We start from the raw sequence: 26,234 nt of genomic DNA on the forward strand, positions 1-26,234 counted from the left end.
TTTTGAAAAATGTTTGATATCATTGGAAAACACATAATATATAATGCATAAAAATATCTGGGAACAAGGCTGCCTTTACTTAATAGCCTCAGCAATATTTACACAACAACATTTATAAAACATTCAGAACAGACATCTACAAGTAGAATAAATACTGGAAGGAAATATACCTAATGTTGCCTGTGGATGTAGAACTATGGGTGGGTTTTCTATATTTTTGGTATTTTCCAGATTTTCTACAACAAGCATCTAGTACCTAGAAAAAGAAAGTTTTAAAACAGTGTCAGTTCTCAATCTAACAAAAAACCATTGATCTTGCTGAGGTTTGTCTTGTGCCCCCAAATGTACTATGACTACTGTCACTCACAGAAACAAGGGCGATAAAATAATGAGAACTGTGTCTCACTCATTTATTCACTTAGTTTATTCACACTTCCATTTCATGCCCCAAAAGGGATTCTTACCCCCTTATAAGAAACCAGGTATAGGGCAGGCTGGACTCAGTGGGGTGAAATCAGGAAACAATTTTAGTTTCCTGACCTCACTGTCGTTCAAACCTGCCTGACTGACTTTCCCTGCCCCCTGCTCTGGGTCATACCTTGGGAGGTCCTATAGCTTTCCCGGTCACTGATGGGGTCAATAACTTGTCTCATTCTCCTTTGCTCATGAGCATGAATAAATCTCAGAAACACACAGCTGTGCAAGAAAAGCAGGATGCCTGAGTACCTAATGTGTGACACCATTTATATAAAGTTTAAAAGCACTCACACATCCCTACAAACTGCTGGGTGATCTATACCTATGTTGGGGAAGCATACACAATTGTAAGGGAACGAGAACACTGGTCCCCTTTGTGGTCCCTTTTGGTGAGGGAAAGAGGAGTATGGGTTCCTGGAAGAGCCCACTGAGGTCTCAACCACATTATTAATGTTTTGTTTTTAATGTTTATTTTTGAGAGAGAGAGAGAGTGAGCAGGGGAGGGGCAGAGAGAGAGGGAGACACCGAATCCAAAGCAGGCTCTGTGCTTAAAGCAGAGAGCCTGATGTCAGGTTAGGACTCATGAACTGTGAGATCATGACCTGAGCTGAGCCCAATGTTTTATTTTTTAAATGGAGAGGTTGGTGCATGGGGTTTGTCATGTTGTACTTCTCTATGTCCTTTGAATGTCTTCTCTTGGACATAGTGATTTTTTAATCCAGTCTGATATAAATCAAAATTTCAACCTCACCTTTGGTTTAAAGCGTCACCTTTTCCCCACATTTCGCAGCCCAACAAATCTCAGAAACCTGCAGTGGAGCAGGAGAACGGGGTTTATCTTTTCTCACTCCAGCTCGGGGTCCTTGCAGAAAAAGTGGACAGGAGAAGAACGAGGAAGGGAGATGGGGTAAAGGAAGCAAAGGTCTCCCTTGATGGGGACAGTTATAATCTGCCTAGGTGCTCCCAAAGAGAGGTGTGCTTTTAGGGTTCCTCCCCAGTCACTCCTCCTGCATTCCCCCACCTGCTGCCCTGTAGGTACCTCTCACTGCACCATTAGCCAGCAAGGAGCAAGGCGCACTCAGTCCCCAGGATCCAGCTCTGGAAACCCTGTCCTCGCAGACTCTTTCTGCTGGGACCCCTCCTTGGGCAGCCACGTGGACACGTGGAACTGCCCCTCACAGTGGCCCTTACAGACTCACAGGAAACACACAGTGTTTTGCCCTCCCAGATTCTGCAAATGCAGGACAGGCCCACAGGAACCTTTGGGCAGCCCTACGCAGCCTGTCATCTTTAGACTTTTCCAGGCAGGAGTCACACACCAGGCTAAGTGATCAACAAACTCAGGACAAAGGTCAGCCTCTCCATGGAGTTCACTTGAAGCCCCTGCCCTGGGATGGTCCTCCTCCTTCTCACATATAGAGGGCTCTGACAACTCTATCCAAAGAAATATTCCCTACCTGGCTGCTCAGAGCCAATTCTGCATGGCATGATGGACAGTCATATACCACAGAGGGCAAAGCTGTTGGGGTACCCTTGTGATGAGCTGGTGCCTCTCTTTAGGAAGTGGGGTACAATGTCACCTGTTGTTGTCAGCAGCAAGTTCATCGTAGGAAAAGTCCCATCTAACATCCTGTTATGCAAATAGTATTTTAAGATCACGTCCCTTAGGATAACCCGTGGCTTAACGTCAAAGCTGGATTTAGTAAAAGCAGTTCTATAAAAGAGACCAAAACAGATTTCATGTATTTTACTGAGAAACTGGCCTAATCCAAGGATAACATTTTAAATATCAAGAGGAGTGGACGCACCATATTTTCTGCAGATAGTCCTCCATAAATATCTGTACAAACCATATGACCCACTAGGTTTCCCTTTCGGCTATAGCTGCCAAAAAAATTCAAACCTAGGTTTAATGCCCACCTTCCAAAATTAACTCCTTCCACAAATAACATGTGTTATTTGTATCTGTCCTATTTAATTTTGTGTTTCAATTTTTAATTAAAAGTAATACCTCATTTGGGGAAGTAGGTGGAGATAGGAGTCCTAAATAAATATCAAAACAGTGAAAACTGAGGCAAAAAGAATAAATTTGCATGGAGCTTGGGCTATATACTACAAACGATATTATTTCTCCCTCAGTCTCAAAAAACATCATTTACTTACAATAGGTCAAGAAAAGTTTTAAAAATGTGGCAGTTTATGGACCAGTCTGACCTAGAGACCATGAGGAGCCTGAAGGATGCCATGGCTCAGCACGAATCTTCCTGCGAGTACAAGAAGGTGGTCACGCGGGCTCTGCACATACCTGGCTGTAAGGTGGTTCCGTTCTGTGGGGTGTTTCTGAAGGAGCTCTGTGAAGTACTGGACGGAGCCTCCGGCCTCATGAAGCTTTGCCCGAGGTACAATTCCCAAGAAGAAACTCTAGAGGTGAGTCCTTTCAAAATCTGAAGTCTTTATTGCTGCCTGGCTCCTCACTCACTAAGGCCAAGAAAGAACCTGCTGAGCCTAGGCTACTCCGTGGTCACTGTTGTGCTGGGTAACAGGTCCTTGGAAATTCCTGAGAAAAAAATGCTGGCTAGCACTGTTTGGGGCTTCTTCTTGTTAAATTAGCTTGAATGAGGCAGTGTGTAAGTACCAGTGAAAATGGGTGCTGTTCTCTGATTTTTTTTAAGGGATGATGGGGTTTTCTTCTCTCATTGGGTGGGAATGTCTGTATGCAGAGGATAAGAGAAGTCAAGCAAGAATAGTAAGTTTTCTGAATCAGAGAAAGAAAACATGGCGGGAGGTCAACGCTGCCTTGCTTTCCTCCTCTGCGGGAGGACCCTGGAGAAGCTGGCGTCTCATGTAAAGACGAGCTCCAGGCTCTGATCACGGCTGTCTCGGCTCTCCCAGGCCCGTGGCTTCTTGTTCCTGACTCCCAGAGAGCAGAGGACCTTGTGAGCTTTGACTCAGGGTATCGGGCATTGGAGAGAAAGGGCTCAGAGAAACTTGAAGAAAATAAGGAAACCGCCCTAGATGGTGTTTAGAAATGAAAGAAGAGACTGAATTGGGAGAACTTTACCAAGAATTTTGAGGAGTCCGTAGCTGGCAGCTTCAAACCCAAATCTAGGATCATTGTCACCATGGCAACAGCAACACTACTGACCTTTCTCTCTCTCTCTCACACACACACACACACACACACACACACACACACATACACCCCTTCTCGGTGGCCGTGAGAAGACTCCTAAAACTTCAGCCTCCTCTGTGTCACCTGGGAACCAGGCATCACCTGATATCAGGGAGACTTAAGAGCCCCTGACAGGCACAGGTAACACTACCAGCTTGCATCTCTCTGGCTTATGAGGGAAGATAAAAGTGCAGTAAATGGAGGAGTAAGCTTAACACAAGCCCTCCCTAGCACACCCACACCAGCTCAGACGCAGAGGATGTCTTAGACGCAGAGGATGCCACATCCAGTGGTGCAGCTGGAGCGCTTACCTCTGATGGGAGAAACTTCCTGATCATGAATACAAACTATAAGAGCTTTAAAACCTCCAGGAAACCTCTGTGCTGCCATAGGATATATGGGAAATAAAGCAAACATCATTCTTTCTCTGTGTTTCCCTTGGGCCCCAGGAATGTTATCTGGTTCCATAGAAGAATGGACTTCTGTCATGGTTTTTCTCAATTCTCTCTGCCAGGAGAAAACAACCCTACCCTTCCTCGGCAAAGTGGGGCTAATCTTCTCCCTCGGGAGCCTTGAAATAATGCTGCTTTTTGTGTTGTAAATTTGAAACGGAGCGTTGATTCCTACAGGAACTAAAATTGTCTTAGTGGAAACAAGAGTGAGTTCCGATAGCTCATGTGGTGAAACGAAAAAATGTTTTTCCTGGAGGCTCTTTCTTTTTCTTTCAATAAGAAATAGGCATAAGTGCCATTATTTATGGCTGTTGAGCTTTTATTTCCCTACCCAAGTCTTTTATTTAAGACACAGTACATGAAGTTGCAGTAACAAATTCTTGGTATGTTTTTCTGTAGTTTGTAGCTGATTACAGTGGACAAGATAATTTCTTACAACGAGTGGGACATAATGGCTTAAAGAATTCGGAGAAGGAGTCCACAGTCAACAGCATCTTTCAGATCATCAGGAGCTGCAGCCGAAGTCTGGAGGCCGAGGAGGAGGACAGCCCCAGTGAAGGAAACAGCTCCAGGAAAAATTCCTTAAGGGATAAAGCCCGATGGCAGTAAGTTCTACACTGTAAAAAGACAGATGCTCATTTTTTTTCCTTTTTCCTATCTCAGTTTGGTGTTAGGTGGACTCCTAACAAAACCCCACCACGACTCTACCAATTCTGAGTTTGAATTTTCCTTTCTAACTTGGCTGCTTTGTTCTAGACTTACCGCTCGTAATTTAACTTCTTGCCACCTGTTATCTCTTTAAAAAGAATAAGCTAGAGCTATCCTGTCATTTCTAAAAATTCAACAAATAAAGTTTTAGGATTAGAACCATGGTATTTATTAATTTCATAGCTTCTGTAAAAAATAATTGTTATTGATCATGGGGTGGGGCACGGGGACAAGCATTAATATATTTTTAAGTCAAATACACTGATTTATTAGGGCTGGAGTGACACCCTGAAATCAGTCTTTTTAGGAGCTCCCCTAAGCCTCTGGGTGATTGTAAGTCAGGTTGTTTAAAGATCTCATTTCTGGGTGCCTGGGTGGCTCAGTTGGTTAAGCATCTGATTTTGGCTGAAGTGATCTCATGGTCCGTGGGTTCAAGTCCCACATAGGCTCTGTGCTGACAACTCAGAGCCTGGAGCCTGCTTGGGATCCTCTGTCTCCCTTGCTCTCTGCCCCTCCCCTGCTCACTTGCTCTCTCCCTCTCTCTCTCAAGAATAAATAAACATTTTTAAAAGAGAGAGATCTCACTTCCAGAAACACGGTTCTGCAAGGTGGCATCTGTAGCTTTAAAACTGTTCAGTTGTTCCAATTGCTTGTTTATCTACAGCCGTTGCTGCCTACCTAGACATGTGTACCCACAACTACATGACAAGTTCAGAAATCAGTGGTCTTGGGGCATATATTATGCCTCTTCAAGGCCATTTGTTCATGGGAAAGTCTAACTCAAATGGCAGAGCCTGGTCCAGCTAGAGGAATCCTCTAGCGCCATCTAAAACCTGTCTACTGGCTTTGACATCTTTGCCATGGAAGATTTTATCTGTAGTCAGTACTCATGAGTCATACCTTGCAGTTGTCTTTGAGTCCTTATGCACAATTGTGTGCATTTATAAGACCTTGTAGTTTGTTTTGCAAAGCCTTTTCTGGTTGTCTCTGTGTGTGTGAGCCTATACTGGGAAGGGCAACAGTGATTTCAGAAAATAATTTCTTTGGATTTATAGAGCTAAATCCTTAGAATCTGTTGTGAACATGGAAATGAATGCTTTGTGCCTGAATCTCTAATGCTGTTATGTTTTAAGGAGATAAACCTGTATTCCAGATTCCTCCAAAGGACCCAAGTGCTCAAAGAATAATCTTACCACAGTGTCTGGGCCCTAAAGCTCAAATGTCTCACAAGTAGCTTCTACCAGTTGTTTTTTGTTTTTTAATTATCTCAAATCAAAGATTATTTGAAAGTTTTCTCACTAACTGTTGCCGACATTAGTAGCAATGTATATGCAGAGAGAGGACCGTTGATAAATAAACACATGTCTGCACAGGAAGCATCTCATAGCCATTTAAGTCCTTAATCTATATCTGCCTTTACTTGCCTATCTGTGTTTATAGGTATCTAGGTATATACTAAACTCCTTTCACAAAAGATTTTGTAGATGCTTATAAGAATAAATATAAATAAGGGCGCCTGGGTGGCTCAGTCGGTTAAGCATCTGACTCTTGCTTTTGGTTCAAGTCATTATCTCATGGTTTGTGGGATCAAGCCCCATGTTGGGCTCTGTACTGACAGCAAGGAACCTGTTTGGGATTCCCTCTCTCTCTTTTCCTCTCTCTCCACCCCCCCCCCGGCTCTTTCTCTCTCTCAAAATGAATAAATAAACAATAAAAAGTGAATAAATATAAATAATTGATGATATTAAGGGAAAAGAGAAATAGGATAGGAAAAAGTAAAACATAATCAAGTGTGTACTATCCAGTCTTTACAGTGACTAAATTTTGTTCTGAGAATTCTTAGTGACCAAAAGAAAGAAACAGTCATGATCCATGATAAGTTTCACGGTATTTATAAGAAAAATCAGACAGATGATTTAGAGAAGAAGCATGCCTTTTCCTTTGTTACACCCTACTAGGAGAGATACATCATCCCTGAATAGATAAAATAATGAATTTCAGATGGCTCTTCTTTATAACAACCTTCTCTTGGGGCAATGTGGGGAGGGGTGGGAGGTGTCACTTAAAGATGTCAACCTTTCTAAACTACTTTTAGGAACGCTGCCTTTGATTGAGCCTTAGAGACTTAGCCTCTGAGTTTCCCTTAACATCTTTTTGATGGTTTTTCTGGCCTGGAGTTCCTTCAAGTAATACATTTCTTATTTCATCCAACCACTTCTCCAGAAATTTTCATTCCCAATTTTCTACTTATTCTCTTGTCCCCTTTCTAATCATTTTATCATCTACATCCCAAGAATGTTGTTCTTTCACTTCCCATTTTCCAGCCTTTACTGGTAAGCAGTCTTAGAAGGGGAAAAAAATCGCAAAAATGCAAATATCCTGTGAAGCCATGTTAAAATCACATTAAAAGCTAGGTCACTCAGTACCAGAAATAGTTTGTTTTACCCCAAGTGGCTGCTCCTCTGAAAAGAACCAGCAAACACAAAAACCGGGGGTGGGGGTATTTAATAGAATTCACTGAACCCAAATCAGCAAGCACTGTTCCTGGGACCATCTGCCAGGCCTGGGGAACCTATCCCTGAACCAGAGCCCCGTGTTATAATTTCCAGCACAGGGATGTCTGTGGCAAAGGGATTTCCAAGTCCCAAGACCCATAGGAACCATGCTTTGTTGTTGATTTGGCCGAAACAAAGACTCTATAAACCTTTAGCCCTGTTCCTGTGGCAGCCATCAACTCTGTGAAACTTACATCAAAGAAAGAAGGGACAATCTCATGGTCATTGCTTCTCCCAGCCTGCAGAGTTCTCTTATAATTTTTCTCAAATCTCCCAGCTACTCCTGCCAGAAAACCCATTTGAAGCACTCACGGAAACCCCAGGAAAGTGATTATAAAAAGTTCAAGTCCTCAGCAGGAAAGGAATAGGGTTTAGAGAATCTCAAAAGGTCAGTGGAATTTTAGGGTCAACTCATCCAACTCCCCTGTACAGATGAAGAAGTGATGCCCATGGAGTCACTTGCCCATGTGATGCCTACAGAGCTGGGGCATAAGCCTGACCACATTTTCAGTACAAGACAGGGTCTTTTCTCCTGCAGTGTTCAAGGCATTTCTTGTTACTGTAGAGGGGCTAACCTCAGCTTCTTTTTATTTCTAGTTCCTATAGATTGGGAACATCTGAATTATAAAAACACCCCAGTTATATTTTATACAACCTGTAAAACTCATTAATAAAGACTTTTTGGGGTGCCTAGATGGTTCAGTCAGTTGAGCATCCAACTCTTGATTTTGGCTCAGGTCATGATCCCAGGATCATGGGATTGAGTCCATATCAGGCTCCATCCTGAGTGTGGAGATTCTTAAGATTCTCTCTCCCTCTCTCTCTCTCTCCCTCTGCCCCTCTCCCCTGCTCACATTCTCTCTCTCTCTCTCTCTCTCTCTCTCTCTCTCTCTCTCTCTCTAAAATAAAATAAAATTTTAAAAAGTGATGATTTTTTTTAAATTTACCAGCACGGAGAATAAAGAGTTTTGTCTGTGTGAGTATGTGTAAGTCATGGAGGCATAAGAGAAGCATGTGATACCATTGCAGGAAAATGGAAATTAAGAATATTAAGATGTGAAGAGCCTGGGTGGCTTGGTCGGTTGAGAATATGACTCTTGATTTTGGTTCAGGTCATGATCCTAGAGTTGTGGGATTGAGCCCCACATCGGACTCCTTCCTGAATGTGAAGCCTGCTTAAGATTTTCTCTCTCTCTCTCTCTAGTAAGATGTGTAAGAAGAGTGTGTAGTCATATAGGAGCTGCAAGCTCTTAATATTGTTGCCCCTCTTTAAGATGCTGCAGCTTGGGGGTGCCTAGGTGGCTCAGTCGGTTGAGTCTGACTTCGGCTCAGATCATGATCTCACAGTTTGTGGGTTCGAGCCCCATGTCAGGCTCTGTGCTGACTCTCAGAGCCTAGAGCCTGCTTCAGATTCTGTGTCTCCCTCTCCTTCTGCCCCTCCCCTGCTCATTCTCTGTCTCTCAAAAATAAATAAACATTAAAAAAAAAGTTTAAAAAAAAAGATGCTGCAGGGGTACCTGGGTGGCTCAGTCAGTTGGGCAGCTGACTGGCTCAGGTCATAATCTCACAGCTCATGAGTTCGAGCCCCACGTCGGGCTCTGCGCTGACAGCTCAGAGCCTGGAGCCTGCTTCAGATTCTGTGTCTCCCTCTCTCTCTCTGCCCCTTCCCTTCTCACACTCTGTCTGTCTGTCTGTCTCTCTCTCTCTCAAAAATAAATATTAAAAAAAAAAGATGCCGCAGCTTAAGAAGAATTTGTACATTTGAAGAAATTGGATATAAGTAGATAATGAGTTCAGACAGAACCTTAGAATGGAGACTGCTTGAGATGATTAAGAACTCAAATTTTGCAGTCACATTGCCAGCACTCTCTACTTATGTCACCTGGGTAGGTGACTTCATCTCACTAAGCCTTGGTTTTGTCATCTAAAATAGGGATGGCCATACTGCTTTATAGAGCTGTTGTAAGGATTTTGTGAGATAAGCACTTTTACACTGTAAATGCCACACAGATGGGGTTATCGGGGCATGGCTGCCATCACACCCTTCAGTGCCAAGCCAGGGCATCTGGGGGCCTGACACTTAGGTGTGGGCACTTGGCAGCAATCACCATTTTAGGACCACCCCTCAGTCATGCTCCCCTTCCTTACTGGAGAGAGCTGAATTCTGTGCCCTCCTACACCAACTGCCTCCTTGAGACTTGCCTGGAAGATTATCCAATCCCACAGGGATAGAAAACAAGAAAGCTGAGCAGAAGGAAGTACAGTATCTGAGAAACACACACACACACACACACACACACACACACACTCACACACACACTCTCAATGTGCAGGCACAAAATAACAAAATGACAGGAAACCAGTTATTCTCCACAGAAGATGGTATAGACCAGTCTCAATCTTACAAACACCCACCTCATAACATCCTTCACATATAGTTGATTGCTTCAGGCCAGCCCAGACCCTAACATGGTCTCCCCTACACCACCCCTGGCTTTGCTGGGCGTACCTGGGACCCTCTCTGTCTCTCTCTCTCTCTCTCTCTCTTCCTGTCTCCTCAGCCAGCACCCAAGACCAGTCCTACTTCTGTGACCTATAACAAAGAAAGCCATTTCCCACTGTCTGCACGACATTCAATTCGAGCTAGTTTATCACTTGAATCCCAACTTGAAATTTGGACACCATTTCCACAGTGAAGCAATGTTTGTTTGGTGGTTACATTCTAGAATATTGACTTTGCACATGTAATCCGGACAATAATAATATTAGTAATATTTAACATGCTGTTATTTATCAAGAGCCTACATTTAAGCAAACACTGTCCTGAATATTTCACATATATCACATTATGTAATCCTCACAATAGTTCCGTTTTACTCAGGATCTTATACCTCCCAGGGCCAGGATTTAACCTCAGGCAGGCTGGCTCCAAATCATGATGAATCATGGTCCTGTAATCATAATAACATTGTAGGAAGTAATGAATAGTTATTAAGAAAATACATAACTAGGTTGGGGCGCCTGGGTGGCTTCAGTCGGTTAAGCATCCGACTCCTGATTTCGCTCAGGTCATGATGTCATAGTTGGAGAGGTGGAGCCCCCGCATTGGGCTCTGTGCTGACAAGGCGGGGCCTGTTTGGGATTCTATTTCTCCCTCTCTGTCTGCCTCTCCCCTGCTCTCTCTCTCTGTCTCTCTCAAAATAAATAAATAAACATTTTTAAAAATGCCTAACCAAGTTGATTAATAGCCCACTTGTCCCCACATATAAGATTTTCATTAGGGAACTTTAGAAAAATATTTATCTGTCAATTTATGGTTTCTAACTGACCGACTCTGTGGAACTTCTCCAGGGGGTTCAGATACACACTTTCCTTCTGTTTCACTCCGTGGTCTTCTTCTTAGGGCATATGACCTAAGTTTGACAAAGTAGCTTCTTTGCTGGTAAATCACATCTTTGATCTTTGATTATGTTATTTGGTCCCTAAATAACCCTTTAAATGCCACCAACTCCTCCTTGTAAACCCACAGGGATTTGTCTCCTAAGAGAATCAGGCACAGAAGTGCACAACATCCACCGTATGATCTAAGAGACAAAGCTACTAGTTTCTGTCTTGAAATGAACTTATTTCATTACCAAAACAATTGTCACTTTTCTCTTAGGCATTATCTTAGGCTTTTTAATGTAACTGTTAACACTCAGCATTAGTCTTTTTTGTGTTCAAAAATAGAAACTGATGCTAAGGAAAGACAGTGTCTCTCTCTCGCTCCCAGTTTACATTAGCTCTGAGCAGCAGAAAACAGGCTCCAGAAAAGTTGCACAGTTTTCTTTCCAGACACTGGTTTTTTTGTGTGTGGTTTTTTTTTTTTAATGTTTATTTATTTTTGAGAGAGAGGGAGACAGTAGCACCAGCGGGGGAGGAACAGAGAGGGAGACACAGAATCCAAAGCAGGCTCCAGGCTCTAAGCCGTCCGCACAGAGTCCAACACGGGGCTCGAACACACGAACCGAGAGATCATGACCTGAGCTGAAGTCGGATGCTTAACCAGGCACCCCCAGATGCTGTTTTTTGTAATACTTGCAGTTTTTCACTGGAAAATACTTGGTTTAGCTCAGAACTCAAATTAAATGGAATATGGGAGACACTATTTCTTTTGCTCAATTAAAATCAGAAGTTATATGTCCAAATTAACATAAATTGCACTTTATGGGTACAGACACCAATTGAATCCTTTCTGCTCTTAAAAAAACAACAAAAACCAGAAGTGTGACCTGGAGAATGTGAAAATGATCCCAGAGAAAGGAAATAAAAGGATAAGAGAGCTTGCATGTGGCCCTAAAGAAAACCCCTCTAGAGCAATAGTTGGGCCCATTCAGTGTAGAGAAAAGGAAGGTGGGGAAAGGAGAAGCAGGAAGAATGAAATCTTGGTCTTCCTATATTTCATTACAGTGGTGTACTTTACTGAGCCAGACACAGTGCTAAGTGCTTTCTTTGCAAGTACTCTTATTTGAGCCTCACCTCCTCTGTGAAATGAGCATTGTCTTTTTGCCATTAGCAGATAAGTAAAGTGAGGTTGAATGATTTGACCAGGTCACACAGCAGATAGGTGGCAGAGCTCAACATTAAACCCACAGTGACTATAGACGGCATGTTCCTAACCACCATTCTATGTGTCTGAAGCATGAGCATAAGCATTGTAGACGAGGACATAAATAAATATTGGTTTTCCATTGTTCTTGATGGCAGTTTCAGAGGAATCAAGCTAGGCTAGACATAAAGGATTTTCTTTTTGTTTCCTCACTTTTTATCATTAAGTGCAACATTAAGAAAAGTACATAAAGGGTGCCTGGGTGGTTCAGTCAGTTAAACGTCTGACTTTGGCTCAGGTCGTGATCTCGCGGTTCCTGAGTTCAAGCCCCACAATGGGCTCTGTGCTGACAGCTCAAAGTCTGAAGCCTGCTTCAGATTCTGTGTCTCCCTCTCTCTCTGCCCTTCCCCTGCTCGTGCTGTCTTTCTCTCTCTCAAAAATAAACATTAAAAAAAATTTTTTTAATAGTTACAAACAGAGAGGAAGGGAGGCAAATCATAAGAGACTCTTAAATACAGAGAACAAACTGAGGGTTGATGGGGCGGGGGGCGGGGTATGGAGGGGAAGACTGGGGGAGAGGGGGAAATGGGTGATGGGCATTGCGGAGGGCACTTGTTGGGATGAGCACTGGGTGTTGTATGTAAGCGATGAATCACGGGAATCTACCTCCAAAACCAAGAGCACACTGTATACACGGTATGTTAGCCAAATAGATAAATAAATAAATAAATAAATAAATAAATAAATAAATAAATAAATATTTTAAAGATTTTAATTAAAAAAAAATTTTAAGTACATAAAATAGGGTGTGTTTGCAGCTAGCATGCAAATCTTGATTTCTAATAACATTTTTCAATAAAAGAAAGCAAAGTTCCTTAGAGAAATGGCTGATCCTAGAGCTAGGGCAGGAAATACAAAAGATGAGCCTGGGGCATTTTGTTGTACCAGAAAGTAAAGAAGTGCTAAAAACAAACAAAGGAAGTACAATAAACTTCAAAGGAATACAAGAGCCAACTAAGAAAGCTTCTGATGGCCAAAGCTGGGACAATTCGAGCTACAAAATGAAGTAGAATTAGAATATAAACTAAAATATTAAATAAATATTCATGAACCCATATACATAAATGATAAACAAACAGATGGGAGAGAAGAGACAAATCTCCCACGCAGAAGAATTCCAAAAAACCTATATAGATATTCTGCCCTTGAGGAGGTAGAAAATAACTTTGTACCCCTTACATGTGCATGTGGACTTCCTTCCAAAGAGGACAATATGGAAGGGAGTTTTAAAAATGTCATTGAGGTGGGTGCTTGTTGGGATGAGCGCTGGGTGTTGCATGTAAGCGATGAATCACAGGAATCTACCCCCAAAACCAAGAGCACACTGTACACACTGTATGTTAGCCAGTTTGACCATAAATTATATTAAAAATAATAATAAAGAATAACTTTACAGTGGGACATGACCAACACAACCTCAGTCAGATCAACACCAACAGTTAAATCATGTTAATAGTATGTTCCCTGGCTGTGATGTGAGAAGGACTCTCTAGCCCAGTGAGCTTCCTCCCCAGAACTGATAGCCCCACTCTAATTATGAGAAAAATATCTGGCAAATTCTAATTGAGGGACATTCTACAAAATACCTAACCAGTGCTCCTCAGAACTGTCAAGATCATTAAAAACAAGGGAAGTGTAAGAAACTGTCATATATAAGAAGAGCCTTATAGAAGCATGACAACTAAATGTAATAATGGCATCCTGAATAGAATCCTGGAAAAGAAAAAGGACATGGGGGGGAAAGAAACTAAGGAACTCTATTGAGTATGGACTTCAATTAATAATAATGAATCAGTATTGGATTATGAATTATGTCAAACATAGCATCCCAATAAGATGATCATAACAGGGAAAACCAAATGTGGGATCTACTGTTTTTGAAATTTTTCCACAAATCTAAAGTTATTCTAAAGTTAAAAGTTAAAAAAAAAAACGGATGTATTTTGGGGGCACCTGAGTGGCTCAGTCAGTTGAACATCCGACTTCAGCTCAGGTAGTGATCTCAGGGTTTGTGAGTTTGAGGCCCACATCAGGCTCAAAGCTGTCAGCATGAAGCCCTCTTTGGATCCTCTGTCCCCCTCTCTCTCTGCCCTTCCCCCCACTTGTATTCTCTCTCTCTCTCTCTCAAAATAAATAAATAAATAAACAAACTTAAAAAAAAAAAAGAATGTATTTGGATAATCAAATCAATGCATGCATAACTCCCACCCACAGTGAAACATTGCCCAGCACCAGAAACCGTGTGTTTCCCTTCTCAATTTTGTCACCCTTTCCCCTAGACTAAAATTCACTACTACTTCCTGCTTTTCTTTATAATTATATCCCTCTTGTGCATTTCTAAATAACATAGTATAGTTTTACCTGGTTTTGAAATTTACATTTACACAAATATAACCATACAATATATATTCTTGTGTGTCTTGCTTAAGATATGTCCCTGTCGTTGCATTGCGCTAGCTATTACCTGTTTGTTTTCATTGCTGTGCAATTCATTACATTGTATGAATCCACCAAATTTTATTTATACATTTTATTGTTGCTAGACATTTGGATTGTTTCCAGTGTTTCCAGTGTGTGTTATCTGAAGACGATGTTCTGATTATCAGATTTGTGAGATCTCTTGTAGATTTATTTTCTTTTTTTAAGAATATCTACTAGAACCTAAATGTCCATCAACTGATGAATGGATAAAGAAATTGTGGTTTATATACACAATGGAGTACTACGTGGCAAGGAGAAAGAATGAAATATGGCCCTTTGTAGCAACATGGATGGAACTGGAGAGTGTGATGCTAAGTGAAATAAGCCATACAGAGAAAGACAGATACCATATGTTTTCACTCTTACGTGGATCCTGAGAAACTTAACAGAAACCCATGGGGGAGGGGAAGAAAAAAAAAAGAGGTTAGAGTGGAAGAGAGCCAAAGCATAAGAGACCCTTAAAAACTGAGAACAAACTGAGGGTTGATGGGGGGTGGGAGGGAGGGGAGGGTGGACGATGGGTATTGAGGAAGGCATCTTTTGGGATGAGCACTGGGTGTTGTATGGAAACCAATTTGACAATAAATTTCATATATTGGAAAAAAAAAAGAATATCTACTTATGGGAGGCAAGGAGGAAGAACCTGCCATTTGAAAGCAGGAATGGGATCTTGCCCAGGGACCAGGATCTAGACGAAGAGTCCAGGAAGCCCAGTGCCACTGCTCCTGCCCTGCCAGGAGTCACAGTAGGCTGCCCAAGTGCCTCAAGTCAGTGGGAACGTTCCTCCCCAGAGATGTATGGACCAGCTCCTTCTCAATTTTATCCACCACTTTGCAAGCAATGTCTATGGATCAAACAGCAAAAACCTTGATCTTTTCTTTTTTTTTTTAATCTCTATTCTTTTTTTAAAATTCTATTTATTTTCAGAGAGAAACAGAGAGAGTGTGAGCAGGGGAAGGGCAGAGAAAGGGAGAGAGAGATTCCCAAGCAGGCTCCATGCTGTCAGTGCAGAGCCTGATGCGGGGCTCAATCCCAAGAACCGTGAGAGCATGACCTGAGCCAAAATCAAGAGTCAGCCACCTAACTGACCGAGCACCCAGGGGCCCAGAAACCTTGATCTTAATAACAATTCTTCATGCTTTGAAAAAAAAAAGAACAAGTCTCTCTTGGGCACATTCCTACAAAGGTGACCCTATAGAAAGGAGGCAATAAGGTCTCCCTTGCCTTCCCCCTAGGTCCTTCTGGCCCTAACAATCCAGATTCCCAACTCAGGGAAGACAACTTGGCTGAATTTTCCAAGCAGACAAGTCCTTTATCTGCACATGTATACATACATGAGCATACACACATACACACACACATACACACAATGAAAATCTAAGGTTGAGTCAAGGAGAACTGTTCTTGTTCATCTAGCCACCATGGCTGTATTTTCCAAGTGTCTTTGAACTAATGGTATTTTATTTTTTAACAGAGACACTTCTCAGGCCAACGTAGTAAGTCTTGTTCTGTCTATTTTAGCCCCATTGTGTTCAGGTCACAACATTCGGTTCTGATCAAGTAGAAGGCAGTCAGACTTAGTGAGGAAGGTCCCAGGCTGACAAGTCAGAGCAGAATCCTGCCTTGGGTAGGCCTCTTCTGAGCTGGATGATCTGGAGGGAGTTATTCTACCCCTTTTGAGCCCAGCTTCCTCATAGGTTAAAAAGAAAAAAAAATCTTACATCACAAGTAGGTCAAATTACGTGCAAAAATGTATATAACAGTGCACCTGGGTGGCTCAGTCGGTTGAGAGCCCAACTCTTAATTTCAGCTCATGCCATGATCCCAGGGTCATGGGATTAAGCCCTACATCAAGCTCCACACTGAGCATGGAGTCTGCTTAAGATTCTCTCTGTCTCTCCCTCTGCCCTTCAACACCCTCCCTCTCTCTCTCTCTCTCTCTCAAAAAAAAAGTATGTAATGTATTTAACAGTTCCTGACACAAGAGGGGAAACTAATACATAATGAAGATTGTTGATATTAAAAATACAAGAACATATAGTAGTTCCTTTCCTTATGCCTACAGTCAGACATACTGCTAAATACATGGTTTTAGAATACAGCTATAAAAAGTTTACTCTGACCTTTAGCATTTTATATTTCCTATGCTAATTTGAACTTACAGTGGAGTGAAAAATGATGTCCAGTGTCAGCGAAAGGCTTTGTGTTGTTCTCACTTCTGATTACAAGACAGATCAAATTTGTATCTTTTTCCATTAGGTTTATCATTGGAGACCTGTTAGATTCTGAAAATGACATCTTTGAGAAATCCAAAGAATGGGACGCTCACGGATCAGAAGAGCCACAGAAGGCCTTTGACCATGGGACAGAGCTAATCCCATGGTACGTGCTGTCCATCCGAGCCGATGTGCACCAGTTCCTGCTGCAGGGGGCCACTGTCATCCACTACGACCAGGACACGCACCTCTCTGCCCGATGCTTCCTCCAGCTTCAGCCTGACAACAGCACGTTGACCTGGACAAAGCCCACCACTGCTTCCCTGGCCAGTGCTAAAGCAAAACTCGGTGTGCTTAGTAACACGTCTGAGCCTGGCAAATTCCCGTTACTGGGCAATGCTGGACTAAGTGGCCTGGCAGAGGGGGTCTTGGATCTGTTCTCAGCAAAAGCTGTGTACATGGGACACCCTAGCATCGATATACACACTGTGTGTGTTCAGAACAAACTGGGTAGCATGTTTCTCTCAGAGACTGGCGTGACGCTGCTCTATGGGCTCCAGACCACGGACAATAGATTATTGCACTTTGTGGCACCCAGGCACACAGCTAAGATGCTCTTCAGTGGATTGCTGGAACTCACGAGAGCCGTGAGGAAGATGAGGAAGTTCCCTGACCAGAGACAGCAGTGGCTGCGGAAACAGTATGTCAGCCTCTATCAGGTAGGGGTGTAGCCGTCCCTCTCTCCTCACTCCCCTAATTCTCAAGTCATTAATCTTGCAAAGCCACACTTGGACCACCAGAGTTCATTCTCACCCTCTGTCATTTACTACCTCAGTGATACAGGGCACTTCGACTTTACCTTTCCGTGCCTTGGTTTCTTATCTATAAAATGAGAATGATAACAATACCCATTGTTAGAGCAGCTGTGGGTTTTAACTGAGTTAATATGTGTCAAGTCGTTAATGCCAGTTCCTATGTATAAAGAATAGTGTGTGGCTTTTATTAGGTCCAGTTAACATTTTGTATGAAAATAGAGACTGCGGTCATTGTACTTCTCACAGCAAAGAAACCAGTTAATATAAGCATATTCGCTTACTCAAAGTTTCCATCGACAGCATTATGGTGTGAATGCTTTTACTATTAATTACGGACCAGCTGATACATTGGAAACCTTCACTTTGGAAATTGAAATCCTGCCCCATCACCTAATATGCTAGGTGACTCTCGGAGCATTAATTCACTGTGTCCTGCTGCCTCACTGTAGCACCTCTGAGCTTTAATGAAGTTCTTCCTCACCAGGTTTACAATGGCACAGCCCTGAGGAGGCAGCTTCTCACAGTCAGCTGCTTAAAGTGAGTGTGTTTCTCACTAACCCTAAAATTATCAGGTACTTAACACTCCAGCCAAGGGTGGCGGCAGCACTGGGCTGAGGTGTGAGAAGAGACGGGAAGGACCAGAATAGCCTACTCCTGGAAGATAGAGGGCAGATTGCTCGGGAAAACCCTGCCACAAGGGGACACAACACTATTGATGGCATTTCCAAATGAGTTGTATCAAAGCATTCAGTTTTTCTTTGTTATGCTTTTCCATCTTTTTTGGCAAAAAAAAAAAAAAATCTTTTTTTACTAGTGTCACAGAACAAATAGAACCATGGCTGAAATTACTCAAATGACTGATTTCATGTACTTTTCACAGTCCTAACATGTTTCTGACAAGTAGAGACATTTTCCCCTGGGCTGTTAGTAGAGATGCACATATATATGTGTGTATGTATGTGTATATATATAATGCTCCCTTTTTCTCCTTTACCCACATTCATGCAATACTGATGAGTGGAGATCATATCCTGAACAACTAATGGATTAATTGATTAATAAGCATATAGGCCTATGTACACGATTATGCTAATACTGCACAGCACAAAGCCTATTTCAGTTAATTCATCTTAAAGTGGAAACCAAGATACCTGCTTCCTGTCCACTCCACAGGGAGAGTCCAGTGCAGTCAACTGCTTGGAAAAAAAGAAGTCTTCAGGGGCTATTGTAAATGTTGATTTCTTTTCATTTTTTTTTTTTTTAGCATTTACTTATTACTGAGAGAGAGAGAGAGAGAGAAAGAGAGACAGAGCATGAGCATGGGAGGGGCAGAGAGGGGGGAGACACAGAATCCGAAGCAGGCTCCAGACTCTGAACTGTCAGCACAGAGCCTGACGCAGGGCTTGAACTCACAGACTGTGAGATCATGACCTGAGCTGAAGTCGGACGCTTAACCGACTGAGCCACCCAGGCGCCCCAGGTAAAATGTTGATTTTTAATTATAATCATTCCTCAGCTTTCCACAGTCATGCAAATCCATTCAACCTGGACACAAACCAAAGTCTCTGAGCTCAGTTACACTCACTGTCACAAAGCAGCTGGCGATGTGGTTTATTTGCTCCATTTGTTTCCTTTCCCATCTTCCAGCATAAAGTAGCTGAATGAACACTTAGGGTGTACTTGGTCTCTCATTCACCCTGGCAGCCTTCAGTTTTTGCTGAAGAAGGCACCAGCTGAGACCAGAAACAGCAGAAGAGGTAAGAGGCACGGCTGGAGCAGAGACAGGAAGTGACCTGGAGCCAACTCAGCCCTTCCCAGTTGGCACACACAGCAGCACCCCTCCCTTCCCCGCAGCCCCCACTCCTCCACCACTGCATGGGAACAAGCCGTTATGGTGTAATGGCACAACAGCTCCATCTACTTCAGTCACTTCTGAAAACAGGTGATGGTCTGCCTCAAAACATTGTTCTGCATGAGCCGCCCAGGAAGACAAGGCAACATTTCTCAGAAACAGACACTCAGGATTTTTGTTACGTGAAACAAACTCAGCGACTGATTATTTTCCCATCTCCCAAATTGTCTCAGAGAACATCAAAAAGATCCAAGTTGGTATTTTAAGAACAAAAGGTCAAATAGGCATCGTGTTAAATGTCCCTCTTGGTGATTTATAATACCTCTTAGCACACTTAAGGCTCTTGAGAAGTCCTAAGGTACAAAAGAAATGGGTTTAAATGTACCTGTAAGTTAAAGAAATTTATGAACAGTCTCGGGTTCTTCCAAACTTCTATTAACAGCCCTGTAAGAGTACTTCTTTCTCCCCAGTTTGGAAAGGGCTTATGTAGAATGTAATTTTCATGACATCAGAGTCTTCTTGTGTGATGAGTGTGTGAAGCTTCTTTCAAATAGAAGTAGCTTAGTACTAGTAAATGCATTTGAGCAAATGGAAATACTTACAAGAGATAAAGGGGAAAAAAGAAGAAATAGTAACCTTTATAATACAGCCTAGGAATACAGGAAAATAAAAGAAAGTAAGCTGCGAGAGATTTGATGTGAGGTGTAGGAGAAAGACTGGTGTCATGAGTTTTGGCTTGAGGTTACGCAGGTAGAGCTGAGAACCCATAATCCTGGGTATTTGGGAAGATCTCTGGGAAGCTGAGAAGGTCAAAACAGGGGTATCAGGTACAATTTGGTTGTAAGCAACAGAAACAGATTCTTGCTATCTTCTGGGGTGGGGGGGGAGGATTTATTCAAAGGATTAGATACATTTAACAGTACTTAAAATATCTTATACAAAGATAATGCCAAGAGGAAAAAGTGCATGTATAATTTTTAAGGAATCAGCTTCCTAATCCTAATATCCACATGAACTTCTTTTATTTTCCTGTATCCCTAAGGTTTCATTACAAGTATCACAATTTCTTGTCTTTTGCTTTACCTCCTGTTACAATTTTCATTAGATCAATTTACATTTACTAGTATTAGAATACTCGTATTTGAAAGTAACTTTTTTCTAAAACTGAGAATGTATCTTCACTCACAATAGCTCTTCTTCCAAATTAAAAAGAGAAGGTACATCCTTCACCCATCCCAATCAAGTTTTTGTTTGTACAAAATAAAAGAAAGAGTCAAACTATATTTTGCTTCCCAGAAAGTCTCCTTTAAAGATTAAACAAAGGCATCTGCCTTTTCCAGGCCTAAAATATTTCTATTAAGGGTAAAGCTTGACCCATGTTAGGATGTTCTGAATTTAGAAATACCAACGCATTGGAGGCTGATTCTTTTATACGTACATGGTATGGGTCTATTAATTTTTTTTTTATTAAAGATTTTCTTTTTTTAGAGCAGTGCTAAGTTTACAATAAAATTGAGAGGAATGTACAGAGATTTCCCATAAACCTCCTGCCCCCCACCCATGTCCCATTGTCAGCATCACTCACCAGAATGGTACATTTTTTTACAAAGGGTGAATCTGCATTGATATATCATAATCATCCCAAGTCCACAGTTTACCTTAGAGTTCATTGTTTAGGTTTGTACAACTATGTAATGGCATATATTCATAATTATAATATCACATGGAGTATTTTAACTACCCTAAAAATTCTCTGTGCTCTACCTGTTCATCTCTTCCTCCCACCCTACCTCATCCTCCCCCCTGCCCCTGCAACCGCTTATCTTTTTATTGTCTCCATAGTTTTGCCTCTTCTAGAACATCGTATAGTTGGACTCATACAATATGTAACCTTCTCAGGTTGGCTCCTTTCACTTAGTAATATTCATTTAAGATTCTTGCATGTCAGGGCGCCCAGGGGGCTCAGTCGGTTAAGCGTCCAACTCTTGATTTCGCTCAGGCCATTATCTCACAGTTTCACGAGTTTGAGCCCATGTTAGGCTCTGTGCTGACCCTGCAGAGTCTGCTTGGGATTCTCTCTCTCTCTCTCTCTCTCTCTCTCTCTCTCTCTCTCTCCCCCTCCCCTGCTAGCACTCTCTTTCTCAAAATAAACAAACTTTCAAAAAAATTATTAAAATAAGAGGATTCTTGCATGTCTTCCCATGCTCATTTCTTTTTATTGCTAAATAATACTCCAGTGTGTGGATGTACCATAGTTTATTTATCCACTTACCTACTGAAGGACATCTTGGTTGCTTCCAAGTTGTGGCAATTATGAGTAAAGGTAGCTGCTGTAAATATTCATGTTCAGGTTTCTGTGTGGACTGAAGTTTTCAACTGTTTTGGGTCAAAACCAAGGAGCGTGATTGCTGGAGCGTATCTTAAGAGAATGTTTACTTTTGTAAGGTGCTGCTGCACTGCCTTCCAAAGTGACTATGCCATGTTGCATTCTCAGTAGAATGAATTCTTGTTCCTGTTACTCCACATCTCCATCAGCATTTGGTGTGGTCAGTGTTCGGGAGTTTGGCCAGGTGTGGAGTGGTGTCTCATTTTAATTTGCAGTTTCCTGATGATACATGATGTGGAATATCTTTTCATGTGTTTATTTGCCATCTTTCTCTCTTCTTTGGTGAGGTGTCTGTTGAGGTCTTTGGACTATTTTTTCATTGGGTTATTTGTTTTCTTATTGTTGAGTTTTAAGTTCTCACTGTGTATTTGGGATAGCCATTTTTTTAAGTTTATTTATTTATTTTGAGAGTGAGAGAGAGAGCACAAGTGGGGAGGAACAAAGAGGAAGAGAGAGAGAATCTCAGGCAGGTTCCACATTGTCAGCACAGAGCCTGATGCGGGGCTCAAACCAACAAACCATGAGATCATGACCTGAGCCAAAATCAAGAGTTGGACGCTTAACCGACTGAGCCACCCAGTCTCCCCTGGATAACCATTCTTTATCAGATGTTTCTTTTGCAAACATTTTCTCCCAATCTGTGACTTGTCTTCTAATTCTCTTGACAATGTCTTTCCCAGGGCAGAAGTTTTACATTTTAAGGAAGGAGTCTATTAAATTTTTAAAGATGTGTTAGTTAAAACCCATAAATAAAAAGATAAAACTTCTACAAAGGATTAGGTAGTTAATTCAATAATGTAGGTAAAATTTATTTATGAAATTGTGTCATGAAATGTTTATTCCACTTTGAAGTTAATTGTAGTGGCTTATTCACAGGGACTATCTTGAGCAGGACTGCAACAAGAAACAATGATCTCCAGCCATTTTCATTCTCAGTATCACTGTATTCAAGATTCATTGTCCAGGGAGGGAGATTCTGATTGGCTTATTTGGATCTTATGCCAACCATTGGTCAAGGGAGGATGTTTCACCTTTTCATAGATTCAAGACTGTATCCAGAGGAAAAGAGATAAAGTAAAACTGGGGTATGGTCAGAGAAAAGAGAAATGATTAATGGACAGGCATAAATCCCAGATATCCACCATGAGAGATCACCAAAAGATATCCCACGTTAAGCATTCAAGTTACTCAGCATCCTGGGATCCATAACAGGATGCAGGAAGTGGGAGGTCACAACTCAAGTCATAAAATCAAATAGTTATTGAATGTTAGGTAAAGGAGCAAGCACACACACAAAGACTTTGTTATTTACATAGTGTCTACAACAAAGCAAAATGTATTCACAAGAACTTCTTTAGAATTGCAAAGGAGGGCTGGCCTTAAAAGTTTGTGGAAAGTAAAAACAGTATATGGAAATTAATTCTGAAATGTCCATTTTATACAACCTGTGAAATATCATCCATATTGTCTTTAATTCATATGTGACTTTTTGTAGTTTTATTCACTGAGCCTCCTTACTTACAGAGAGAATTGTTAACCATTATTTAGTTAATTAATCTCTGCTGCTACTCAGCTCATTTGCATGGTGTTATCTTATGAGAAGGAGCTATTGCAAAGCATTGCATGCCCCTTAAGTATCTTTTCACTTCTCGTAGCATCATAATATGTGTGATGTAGAGTCCCCTGGGCTCTCTAGTCTTGGGTATCAGTCACTCAAGAGGACAGCAGCCCAATTATTTTATTTATTTATTTATATTTATTTTACTGAAGTATAATAATTGATACATGATGTTACATTACTTTCAGGTGTGCACCAACTATTTAATAATATATTTTGTCTGTGGTTATCTCCCCAGAGCCCTCCAAAGTAAATTTCACATATGCCACATACTCTATATTTCAAATCAAACTGTCCCAACCATCAAACTAGAAAAAATAAAACCTGGAATGATGCAATACAAATAGAACTTGGTTTTATTTAAGTAGATTCACACACACACACACACGCACACACACACACCTCTTAAGTCCTCCAGAGCCCTAAAATGCAAAATGCATCTTCGTGAATGTTCCTACATTCTGGAATGTAACCTCTGAAACTGGGAAGGAAAAGTTTTTTTAATCCCACTTGAATGTGGCCCCCTTGAAACACATCACTTACTGGAACTCAGCAGGGATGTGACCAGGACAACAGAGGATATGATGAAATTCCCAACAGAGAGTCCTGATGGTTAGAAAACAGAACCACTTGGGTGGCCAGATCACTAGTCTTCAGTAACTGCCTGTGCTCCTCCACCTCTGGGAATTTACTAGAAGCCATTCATATATATACTTCCCCATTGCTTGCTGTTCCTTTAAGTGTTCAGAATGTGATTCTTTTACAGGAAGATGGACGGTACGAAGGCCCAACTTTGGCTCACGCCGTGGAGTTGTTTGGTGGCAGGCGGTGGAGTACACGAAACCCCAGCCCCGGGACATCAGCAAAGAGTGCCGAGAAGCCCAATGTGCAGAGAAACAACACCTTGGGCATAAGCACTACCAAGAAAAAGAAGAAAATCCTTATAAGGGTAGAGTGTTACTTGTTTATCAAGCACCAAACCCAATCATCCAGCACCATTTATGGTCTATGTCGCCAGAAACTACCTTAGATCATTTGGGTTGGGGACAAGATGCTCAGGGCTTACTGAGCATCTCCTGATGCCAGTCCCCTTGTTAAGAATGGAGTCAGCACCAGGAAAAAGTCAGGGGCCACAAACAATGAGTATTCAGTAAGAGTCATTATCAAGCTATCCACAAAGTGCTCTGGGAGGAGAGAGAAGGAAGATTTAGGGCTAGGACGCAGGCAGAACAGGCTTCGTAGGGAAGCGGACAGATGGGTCATGAAGGGTGTATAGGATTTGTTAGACAACACGGGGGAAAGCATTTCTGGCAGAGGAGGCAGCAGGGAGGCATGAAAAGACTTGGCTTGTTCAGGGAAGCACATGTAGTTCCAGGTTCCTGCTCCAAGCTGGAACACAGGCTCTGTGGTGGGTAAGCAAAGGCTAAAAAGACCAGGGATCAGGTTATGAAGGTCTTACAAGGCCAAAATGCTAAATGTAGAAACTAACCTAATTGTTAAGAGAAGCAATTTGAATGTCCATCCATGAATGAAAAGGTGATGTATACATATAATGGAATGGTGTTCAGGCTTTCAAAAAAAGAAGGAAATCCTGTCATACTACAGTGTAGCTGAACCTTGACGACATTATCCTAAGTGAAATAAGCCAGTCGCAAAAGGACAAATGCTGCATGATTCCACTTCTATGAGGTACCTAGAGTGGTCAAACTCTTAGAAACAGAAAGTAGAATGGTGGTTGCCAGGGGACAGGGACGGGGAGGGGGGTGCTATAGGGGGAGTTCTTTTTGATTGCATATAGAGTTTCAGTTTTGTAGGAGGAAAAAGTTCTAGAGATCTGTTGCACAACAAGGCACGTAGAGTTAACACTACTGTAGACTTAAAAGTGGTTAAGATGGTAGGCTTTATGGGGGCACCTGGGTGACTCAGCCAGTTAAGTGTCTGACTCTTGATCTTGGCTCAGGTCATGATCTCATGGTTCGTGGATTGGAGCCCCATATCAGGTTCTACACTGATGGTGCCGAGCCTGTTTGGGATTCTCTGTCTCTCCCTCTCTACCCCTCCCCTGCACTCTCTCTCTCTATCTCTCTCTCTCTCTGAAAATAAATAAATAGACCTTAAAAAAAAAAAGAAGAAGAAGGGGGCACCTGGGTGGCTCAGTTGAGTGTCCAACTTCGGCTCAAGTCATGATCTCGTAGTTGACGAGTTCGAGCCCCACGTCAAGCTCTGTGCTGACAGCTCAGAGCCTGGAGCCTGCTTCACATTCTGTGTCTCCGTCTCTCTCTGCCACTCCCTCATTCATGCTCTGTCTCTCTCTGTCTCAAAAATAAATAAACATTTAAAATTTTTTTTAAAAAAGAAGTATTGGTTTTATAAATTTGATATACAGCCATGACTATCAGAAAGGAAGAAATCTTCAGGTTCCCCAAAAGCTTTAAAAAAAAAAAAGTTGGTAGGCTTTATGGTTTTTACCATGGCAGAAAATATTTGGTTAGTTACCACTATATATTATATATTGTACTATATATATGTTATCACTATAACACAATAGTATATTTTCTCCATGGTTATCTAGAAAAAGTCCCACTCTTTGCATATTAGAGGCTGTTGATGCCTAAGCTGAGCTTTGTCTGCTTCATAATTTGGTCTCTGTGATTTCAGGGGTCCTTTGCCTGCTCTTATCAGCCCTCCCTGTGCCCTCCCCCTCCACCTCCGAGTGCTGCTATATAGCAAAAACAAGTGGGATAGTGTAATGTGAGAATACTTGGTCAGCCTTCACAGGGGTCTATACTGGTTTGGGGCCAGGGATATTGAAGGCAGTCAGAAAATAGGGACGCACCTGAGCTAAAGCAGTGCC

At 41.9% G+C, this 26,234-nt stretch overlaps 1 protein-coding gene across 4 annotated transcripts in view; it reads left to right on the forward strand.

Moving 5' to 3' along the window:
* Positions 1-26,234, forward strand: part of PLCE1 (phospholipase C epsilon 1) — a 329,559-nt gene that overhangs the window by 231,695 nt on the left and 71,630 nt on the right. For all 4 annotated transcript variants that reach the window (XM_043597018.1, XM_043597014.1, XM_043597015.1 and 1 more), the window contains exons 6-9: positions 2,646-2,904; positions 4,501-4,706; positions 16,753-17,428; positions 24,147-24,329. In XM_043597018.1, the coding sequence (XP_043452953.1) occupies positions 2,646-2,904; positions 4,501-4,706; positions 16,753-17,428; positions 24,147-24,329 (1,324 nt within the window). The remainder of the gene's footprint in view (positions 1-2,645; positions 2,905-4,500; positions 4,707-16,752; positions 17,429-24,146; positions 24,330-26,234) is intronic.

Source organism: Prionailurus bengalensis, chromosome D2 (assembly GCF_016509475.1).
Source record: "Prionailurus bengalensis isolate Pbe53 chromosome D2, Fcat_Pben_1.1_paternal_pri, whole genome shotgun sequence".
Classification (NCBI taxonomy): Eukaryota; Metazoa; Chordata; class Mammalia; order Carnivora; family Felidae; genus Prionailurus; species Prionailurus bengalensis.